At 43.6% G+C, this 9669-nt stretch overlaps 1 protein-coding gene across 4 annotated transcripts in view; it reads left to right on the top strand.

Annotated features, from left to right (window-relative positions):
• Positions 1–851: 851 nt before the first annotated feature.
• ATRNL1 (attractin like 1) overlaps positions 852–9669 on the top strand; it is a 440327-nt gene continuing 431509 nt past the window's right edge. For 2 of the 4 annotated variants that reach the window (XR_005602196.1, XM_039554022.1), the window contains exon 1: positions 853–1817. Coding sequence is in view for 3 of the 4 variants with exons in the window: in XM_039554022.1 (XP_039409956.1) it covers positions 1534–1817 (284 nt within the window). In the remaining variant the exon portion in view is untranslated. Of the gene's footprint in view, positions 1818–9669 lie in introns of all 4 variants that reach the window. The other 2 variants (XM_039554023.1, XM_010412925.4) reach the window with 2 other exon arrangements.

The following is a 9669-nucleotide window of genomic DNA, read 5'->3' as shown; positions in this document are numbered from 1 at the left end:
ATGTCTTTACAAACAATTCGATGGGTGAAGGTATGGGTGTTAACATCTTTGAAATGGGTCTTAACATCTCTATTAACTTTGGGCAGCAGGTGTGTTGCAGAGCCCAGAAAGCTTGGCTCCTGAAACAGACAAGTGGATCTGCACAAGCCTAAGTTTCTGAACTTTGGGGTAAAATAACAGGTTCAAGGGGGGATACAGGTTAGGCGGTTCGGGAAGGCTGTACCGTCCTACTACCTCAGCCAATGGGGAAAGGAAAAAGGCAACATGCGGCCGGGAGTTTAGAATAAAAGGAGGTTGCGCTCCCCGAAACCTCGAGAGAGAAAAGCCGGCGGGCGTGTGCCCCAGTGGCCTCTCTTCCTTTATTCGAATAAAATTGCAGGACTCCTCTGTCTCCTTTATGGACACTGGCTTTTCATAGCGTGATTTTCCGTACAGAGTAAATCTTAGGAAGGTGAGGTTCCCAGAACAAGCTGTAACATCTCTTCTGCTACCAGCCGGCAGGAGTTCAAAGCAAACCGCCTCTGAACTTTGCAGGACCTGAGGCAAACAGAGGAACCAAGGCAGCAGAGCGGGGCTCTTCGAGCCTTCGGCCGCTCTGCCGGGGGTGCGGGGCCGCTCCCCGCCCAGGAGCGCGGGACGGGGCGGGTTCGTCTCGGGGGTCCGGGCGGCGGGGGCCGCATTCCCGGTGCCTCTCCATTCCCGGTGCCGCTCCAGCTCCCCCCGACTGGAAGCGTGGGCGGCAGAGGTGCCCGCGGGAGCGCGGGGGAAGGGGCGGCCGCGGGAGCCTCGGGGGGGCGGTCACCCCGCCGGACCCCCCTCCCAGCGAGGGACGGATCCACGCGGGCCGAGGGGCGGCTCCGAGCGGCGATGAGAATTAGCCTTTAAAAATGGCTGCTTGGAAGCTGTCAGCTGGGACGCGGAGGGGCTGCTAACCCTCCTCTCGCTGCCTCCCGCCTCCCTTCCCCGCAGGGCTAATAACGGAGCGGGGATAAGAGCTCCCCAGCCCTTTCCCCGCCCCGCCGAAGCGCGGTGCCGTAGCGGCTCCGGGGCCCGGCCGCCCTCACTTCCCAGCTGTCTGCCTGGCGAGAGGACGGCGGCCCCCGCCTCCCGCGCTCCTCCTCGCCGCCGCTGCGTGTGTGCCGCGGGCACCGGGATACAAAGGAGAGGGGGGAGCCGCGGGATACATGGTCCAGGGCGGCGTGTGCGCGGCCGTGGGGGCATATCTGGCGAGGAGAAAACACAAGGTCAAGAGGCAGCTCTCCTCCTCCATGGAAGAAGACGGGAGCGATGAGCCCTGAGGAGGACGACGAGGAGAAGGGGCGGATGGCTAAGGGCTGCCGCTGCCGGGCTTCCCCTCGGGAGTGACGGGGCGCGGAGGGCTGAAGGGGCTGGAGGAGGCAGCGCTGGGGTCGGGAGGGAGGAGAGGAAGGCGAGGAGGAAGCGGGGGGTTTGAATCTCCCTGGCTGGATTATCTCCCCTCAGGGGAAGCTGCCATCGCCGGCCGCGACTCGGCCCGCGGCCCCCGCGGCCAAGATGGACCTGGGCAGCGCCGGCCGGAGAGCGGGAGCTGCACCCGCGGCCCCGGGCGCTTGGAGACCTTTCCCCTCCGCCTGCTGCTGCTGCTTCACCTCGCTCCTGGATGTGAACAGCTGGCTGCTCTTCTACGGCTTCCTCTACCTGGCCCTCTATGCCCAGGTGTCCCAGTCCAAGTCTTGCGACAAAATCTCCTGCTTCTCGGGTCATTGTGTCAACTCCACCTGCGTCTGCGACCAGGGCTGGGTGGGAGACCAGTGCCAACACTGCCAGGGCAGGTTCAAGTAAGTCTCTGCTTATTGCGATTTTCTACTTCTCATCCCTGCCTCTTTTTCCTGTCTCTCTCACTTGCCTTTTTTTAGTCGTTTGTTTGGGTTGGGTTTTTTTTTTTTTTGTTTGCTTGTTTGTTTTGTTTTGCTTGTGTCTGCTATGATTTTGTTAATGTATGATGGAAGTATGTGGCAGAAGTTAAGGATGAAATAGGCTCCTCCAGCTCCTTAAGAGCACAGGACACAGCTCCGGCTGACTTATCGCTGAAAATAGGCTGCTCCACTTCATGGGAACTGAGAGACGGGGAGAAATCGGCCTAAAGCTGTGTCGCTGCTGTCCCTTCTGGAAGTGTTATGGAAATGACATGTGCGCTTCGTGGGGCTGCCCAGGGAGCCAAACTTAGGAGGGGATTTTAATGACTTTTTCCTTCCAAAGAGTGAAAGGTTTAGCTCCTTCCAGTCTTCCTTTCTTTCAGTTGTTTGAGCTAAGTGGGCATTAGTCAGTTACGTTCAGGACAACGTAAGTGCAACTGATTGAAATGTACATCCCTAGTGACAAGGTTTGCAGGAGAGCGTGGGAAATGTAAAAAAGAAACGTATTTTTGCAAAGGAACGAGTACTCAGTCAAGCTCTAACTACCTTCTCATTCTTAAAAGTCAGTGTGATACCGAGTCATTGATCAGTGAGAAGGAAGCACACCCTGACACTTGCTTTTCTATATGGAGTGGGAAAGAAGACTTAATTTATAGGGCTGTCACTTTCCTCCCGCCCCCTTTGCTATCAGTGTAAAGTCTGGCTGTGAAGAATACTGTTTGCTGTTATTTCGCTATATAATCTTGGACAGGACATCTCATTTCATTCCCTCTAAAACACCCCCTATAAGCAGGAACTCCATTTATTAAGTATGTTGACATATATAGCTGGAAAGTGTCCTAATATGTAGCTAATAGCAATATATTGGTGAGGCTATGTCTTTGGGAAACTATGTTTTGGAGGTTAAATATCAGTAACTGTCTATTTTAAAATTGTGTTTAAGTTCAGTTTTTCTCTGGAGTACTGAAATTAAGCTGTATAATTTCTATCTCTTTTAAACGTTTAACACAGGGTCACTCATTCCTAAATAAACAAAAAGTAAATCCAGTAACTTGTTAGCCTGGGAAGTTAAGGAGTAGCTGAAGTCAGACGTGTTGGCTGAAGTGATGTACACAGTGCAGAGAAAGAACCAATTCACTTATGTTTGGTGGATATTGCAGCAGTAAGATTGCAACCCAGCTATAAAACTAATACAAGGCAAATATAATACATCTTTTCTACTTATGAACTAGATAATTAGGTTTTTAAGTTGGCTGTTTGTTACCTGTGTGTATTGGATGTTTGGGGTTTGTCCTGCTCTGGAACAATGGGCTAATTTCGGAGGGATTGAGAGTGATGAGAGGAGGCCCAGGTGAATCTTCTTCGTGTATGTTGATCTGCAGAGCCATTATTTCCTGGCTGTAAAGAGATTACTTGTATCCTTCGTCTTGGTGTCACATGTAACAGACCCTAATAGTGCCAGGACCAAAGCAAATTGTAGTTTCTTCAATTTCAAAGCTTGTTGTGAATGAGTATATTCTCTGAATTGTTACTGGAGCCGTTATCCTGTCCTTACAGGTATTATCTTGCTTATCTCTTAAAATATCTAGGTTTCTTTACCTTGGTTGTGTTTGTCAAGTGAGGAAGCACAGTGGTTACGTTTTCCCTTCTGGTAGAAAGTTAATAATCCATCCCCACCTAGAGGAAGTTCTGTCTGAGTGTTGGAAGGGCACCTCTTCTGAGCTGAGCTAACACAGTGTTTAATTGAAAGCTGTTAGGGGTTTTGGTGAAATCGGAATAGATTTTTCATTAACTCTTCTATGTTTTTTCGTGCTTAGCTTTAGAAAGGACAGTGACACTTGCATTATGATTTTTCTCACGGGAGTAAGCTGTTGGAGACCTATTTTTTACTGAGGATGCTTTCATAGCAGTGTCTTTGACAGCTCATCTTTAATCTTTATTCTTGGAAGCAAAGTATACTCTGCACTGAAAATAAGCATTCTAAGATTTAGAGCTTTTCAAGCTCTGTGTGTTGGGGATGGAGTGAAATATGTTAAACGTGCCTTACACTGCTGCAAGCAGCAGCTCGGAGCGGTTGTATTTTGAATCCTAAAAATTCAGGTGGGTGTGGAATGGGTGATGAGTCAAGCTCCGTGTATTTCCACCTGAAGAGCTGGAAAAAGAAATTAGCCTGGCTGATGGCTGGGTGATTGAACACCTTCCCGATCTCTGTGGCAGCTGATGATTCGCCTTATTGTCCTGGAACATTTGCCTTTTTCCATTTGGCTGCGAAGTGCATCTGCTTTACCCTTAAGTAGCCACGGCTGGACTTTTGCAGCAGTGGTTTGACAAGTCCTGTCGGGTGTACATCACTTCTGCAGCAGTTGCTTCTGTCGTTAAGGATTATTCTGAAAATTGGTTCAGAATGGCAAAGATTGAGAAGTGTGTTTGGCTATTAGAGCTGCATTAGCAGCCAGTTAGTGGGTTGTAGATACGATCTGCAGAAATGTTAATAGAACCTTGTGTATTACTCTAAACATTTGCACTGTTTCCAAGTCGCAGCTGTTTGAAGTGCCTGCGTGTGTCCCTGTTACCCGAGATTTAAATGGAACTTTTAATGATCTAAATTGGACATGTGTAAAACCTGTCACTACAGTATTTGAAAAAACAGATTTTCAAGGGTGGGCTTAAAACACTTGAAAAGAAAAGGTTCTTTCTTTTTCTTCCTGTAAATGAGGTATGGTTATTTTTGCTCTCTGCGAATGAGTGACTTGCATTAGCAAGTACCAAGAACATTGTGGTAAGAGGAGAAATACTCTGCCTGAGGGTATCTTGGGACCATTAATTCTTTGGTGAGAGATGTGTAGTATTTTTGGCTTTGTTTTATTTCTCTTCTAAACTGAGAAACAGTAACATAGCAGAGAGACATCAAAAATAATTGATCAATCTTTGTAAGCAGGTGTCAAACTTAATTGACAATACTATGGTAACCTTGCCTTTCCCTTGTAGGAGAGCTGCTGAGTAAATAAACTGCTTTGCAAATGTTGGTCTGCACTGGATGAAATAATTGTGGATGGGGGGGGAATGGGCAAAAAGACTGTCTAGCACCATTTTGTTTCTCTTACTTACCATCTTTTGAATTTACTCTTGTTATTGTAAAGCCTGTGGTAAATCATATAGAAATGCAGATGTTGCTATTCTTACTGCAGTGCATTCACACCCATTTCAGCCATTTCTCAGAAAGATTTAGGCCTCATGTCTGCCTGGTGGTAAATTATTTTACTCTCTGTCCAGATTGGATATCTGAACGCAACTCTGACTTTCTGACTTCCGTCTTTCTTAAAACTTTTTTCCCCCTTCCGTCCTTTCCTCTACTCTGAAATAATGCAAAACCTTTTTTTAACCAAAATAAAAAAGGGGAATTTAGTTATAAAAAGAGAGGGGAAAGGAATTTTGCCAGGTGAAAGATAAGAGAGCCAATGGGTGAGCAGGTTCTGTTTTTATAGCAGGCAGCTTCAAGCAGCACAGTTCCCAAGATACAGACTAAACCACATACATAAAAGGACAGTGTACAGTTTTGGTTTTGTTTTGCTAAGCTGATTTATTATGGAAGTGAAGCTTTTAATGCTACATCTGCCATTCTTTTCCCCCTATTCTATGCCTTTGAATTTGTTGGTCGGTTGCCCTTTTCATGATGATACGAGCTTGGGCAGAAGGGAGAGGGAAGGGCTGCCTAAATCAGTTCTGTGATGAGATTTCAGGGAATTCAGGGACACAAACATTATGAATGGCCCAACTGCAGTAAAAACTGCTGTCACAGCTTCTGTGTATTTAGATGTTAAAGCTAGTAGTCTTGAGATGCAGCAGTGCAGGGAAAAAGGTTTCATTAATTTTTCTACTCACAGAATGATTTCTTAGAAGAAAAAAAAAATTCCTCCAGGTTGGAGCAAAAAGTTTCCCTTTCTCTAGCTCTGCTTTGCACTGGCTTGTGGAAGAGCATTTGAGAACTTTGTGCATGGAATTTATCTTTCTCTAAAGTTTTTGAGTACCCGAATGACTAGAAGTACCCACTGTAATATGGTGCCTTTGAAAAATTAGGTTGTGTCTTTGGATGTTTATGGTTATTTATTTGATAGCCATGGGTGTGATGTGTAATGACGCAGAACAGGACAGGTGAGCACCTTTGAGGACCTCCACTTCAGTTAATCTGCTTTACTTAGTCCTAGGTATGCAGTTGTTATGGAGAGAGTAAGAGCAAATTGATCTGTTTGATTATTAAACTTGCCTCCAGATGTTCTTATTGTACTTCTACATTACCTCTTGCATGCTCTCCTTAATTTCTAGAGCTCCTATAAGAGATTCTGCACTCTTCAAGGACAAAACAATTTCCAAGTGCAAGTACATTCACGACTGAAATGTTTGAGGGGTACCAAATTTTGTTATTCCAGGCAAAATCCTTATTTCCATCTAAAACTCTGAATGCTGCTGTCTGCAGAATGACTCATGCAAGGCAAGTGTCCTTAAATTGCAGATTGTAAATGAATGATAATGTTGTGTAAGAAGAGATCTTAAGAAAAGAAGTTAGCTTTAGCTGCAGCCAGTTGAAGTTCAGACTGCTGTGAAAGGGGATGACTTTATCCTTCACGCTTCTCTTTGATTACATCTTGCTTCTTATGTAAGCATTAATATTCCTGCTGAGAGTTGAAAAGTATCAACAGAAACAGATCTCCCCACCTCCCAGCCAATTTTTTTTTAAGCTAGCTCAGTTTCCTCAAGTTACTTCACTTGCATAAGGCTCCTGCTGATCCAAGGGAGTTGGCAGCCTCAGCAGGTGTAGATAGGAAAAAAAAAAATCATTACTTTTAGAATTGGTCCAGACTTAGTTTTCCAGAACTTTAATGTAAAACATCACCATTAGAGTGCAACTTCTGTTTTACAGGTGAAATCCCTGAGTCATGCTATTAGTAGCAAAACTGTCTTTGTCATTGGTGTGGCCTGTATCTGATCCAAGAAATAATTATTCTTATTGACAGTGGTGCAATTGAGTGTGAGGTTTTGCACCTGCAGATTGCCTTTTTACAACTCAATATGTGGATGTTAATAAAATCAAACTTCTGGAAAAGCATTGGTGATTATGATTTTAGTCTTATAAAATGTGGTCTTTATTTAAGTTATTTTAGTCATGGTGCTCTGCAAAACTATTTTAATGTGATTTATTCTCTCTGTCTGTATTAAATTTTAAAAATACCATTATAGCTTATATTATAAAGATATCTTGAATTTCTGAGGAATAAATTTTTTTGTAAATCTTGTTTTGATGTAGAAGCGTAAGCCATAAAATCATACTAAGTGCCCTCTAAGCTAAGCAATCTGCACTGAAAAGTGCTTTTTGAAAGGAAAGCAGTCTTTTTGCAAACTTAAAAAATTAATTTTATTGTAATGTATCATTTTGCCTGTTTAATACTTGCTACATGAAATCATTTAGGTTGGAAAAGACCCTTAAAATCAGAGTCTGACCGCTGACCTAATACCAATTTCACCAGTAACTATTTCAGTGTTTTTTAAGGGTTTTTATAGAGAAGACCAGAAATAAACTGACTACTTTTTACCTCTTGCCTTTTGCAGGCAGTAGGGTAACTCTGAATTAATTCCTGTGTGAGTTGAACACACGCTGTAGAAAGCATCTGTACATGTCTGAAAACACTTCCTCTGACTCAAAGCCCCTTAAAGACTTTCAGAGTTCTTCCTTTGGTTAGTTGTCCTCACCATTTTCTATAACAGGAAAAACAAATGGAGAAACTGCTAATACACAGATCTAATCTACCTCATCTTTTGTCTCTCTTAGTTACCCTGTTTTTTAATGTTTTGAGACAGGCCTTCATTGTAGAACCTTTAGCAGGTGAGGTCTCTCTTACCTGTGTAGGTGGAGATATGGTCACATTTTCCTCACTGAGAATGAAAATTTCCTTGAGTTGTCTCCACATAAACCAAACTTTTCCCTGCTTGATTGCTGTCTTGGTTTACATCCTCCCCTATGTTATCAATGTGCTTGAGCTGTGAGTGCCAGAACGAAATGGTAATGGTTGTGCTGGTGAAATGTAGGTGCAGAGTAGCTTCTCCCCTGCTGCCCGGGGTTCTGCTGTACAGCTGTAGCCAGCGCTTCTCAGCTTAGCGCTGTGCTGGCAGCTCAGACCATGATTTTCCACCTCAAAATCCTCTTGGAGTTGCTGCATCCTCAGTACTGAGGCCCTGCTTTTCTCAAACCAGTCTGTAAATTGAATACATCTTCCACCATTTGGAGTGATATGTGATAGTGGGGCTACAAATATGCCTGGGTTTGGGATGGAGCTGTGCCCTTTTAAAAACACCCCTCTTCCCCTTCTCCAGTTAACAATGAACAGTGTCTCTTCCTCTGTGTAAATCTGAGACCATCTCTAGGAATGAAACCAAAAGAAGGCAGGCAAGGGGCTCGTGGATTCTGGAGTCTGGTTTGTTTGCAGGCTAAGCAGTTTGCTACTTAGGCAAAGAAGTGTGGGAACAGATGGTTGATGACCCTGCCAGCCCTTCAGACAGCATCAAAGGCTGGTTGCCATTGCTATGGGTGTGTAAAAAGCTCAGTTACATCAATGCATGCTTAAGTCTATCCATAAACAATACATAAATAGCTGCCCAGGTTATAGCATTTAATACTTATTATGTTTTAAATTTAATTTGGCAAGTAAATAGTCTCACACTGTGTTTCTCTTAGTTCATTTAATCAAAGGGAAGGCATGATGATCGTATTTTGGAAGGCATTATCATCGTTCATGTCATCTTTTTAAAATGAGTACGAGTAGTTTTTGAGAGCTCAGTCTATCACACTGCACTAGAAATTGATTTAATTGTATCAAAATGTAGGCAGAAGAGGTAGGAGGTAATATGAGATATTACAGGAATACCCTTGGGATATTCTTCCACATCCTAACAAATGCTGGTGAAGAAAGACTTCATTTTGAAACATTACTACATAGACAACAAAAATGTATTGGAAAACTCCTGCAGCACTGAAGAGTAATTATCTGTTAGTGCCTATGAAATTGTTATTAGCTGTATAGTCTAGGCTTGGAAAACATGCTACAAAGTTCATGTAAGGAGAAATAAATAATTATGATGATACCTGAAAACATGAACACTCCAGTGAATTGCAGCTGCTAACAGTAATAAAAGAAACCCAGTAAGCTATAAGCAAAGTAGATGTTTTCATGTGAGGTGGGTGAGCAGTGGGAATTTTCAAACCAGTTTTAAAGGTTATCCTCTAAAATCTTAAAAAGCGAATGAGTGGACAAAGAATTGCATTGATTTTCCTCCATGAGGACCAAGACCCTATTGAGAAATGATGGAAGTAAGCTCAGCCCACTTTATTACTTAGTGTTCATTCCCAATGTGCAAGAACAGCATTTGGCTTTGAAGTTTCCTCCAGAGAGAAAAACCTCAAGTTTTTATACCTCTGAAAAAAAAAAAAAAATTAGCTACCAGCTATGGAATATTCCGGGGTAAACATCTTAAACTCTCTGTTAATGCAACAGCATTTAAAAAAAATGAATTCTACTACACAGTTTCTCCAAAAATTTAAAGCTTATGTTACTCATCTGTAAGAAATGGATTCTAGGATCCGTTTGAATCAGTATTTTTATATTTCTTAGCTAAGGATGAAAATGGGCTGCAGCCATCTCTGATGGCAGAATATCTACTCTGTTCATGCTAGTGATGTTCAAAAACAAGCTGGCTGTAGAGTAGTTTTAAGCAGCACATATCT

Source organism: Corvus cornix, chromosome 6, assembly GCF_000738735.6.
Source record: "Corvus cornix cornix isolate S_Up_H32 chromosome 6, ASM73873v5, whole genome shotgun sequence".
In the NCBI taxonomy this organism is placed as follows: Eukaryota; Metazoa; Chordata; class Aves; order Passeriformes; family Corvidae; genus Corvus; species Corvus cornix.
The sequence above is the reverse complement of the archived record's forward strand: the minus strand, read 5'-3'. Positions and strand labels throughout refer to the sequence as shown.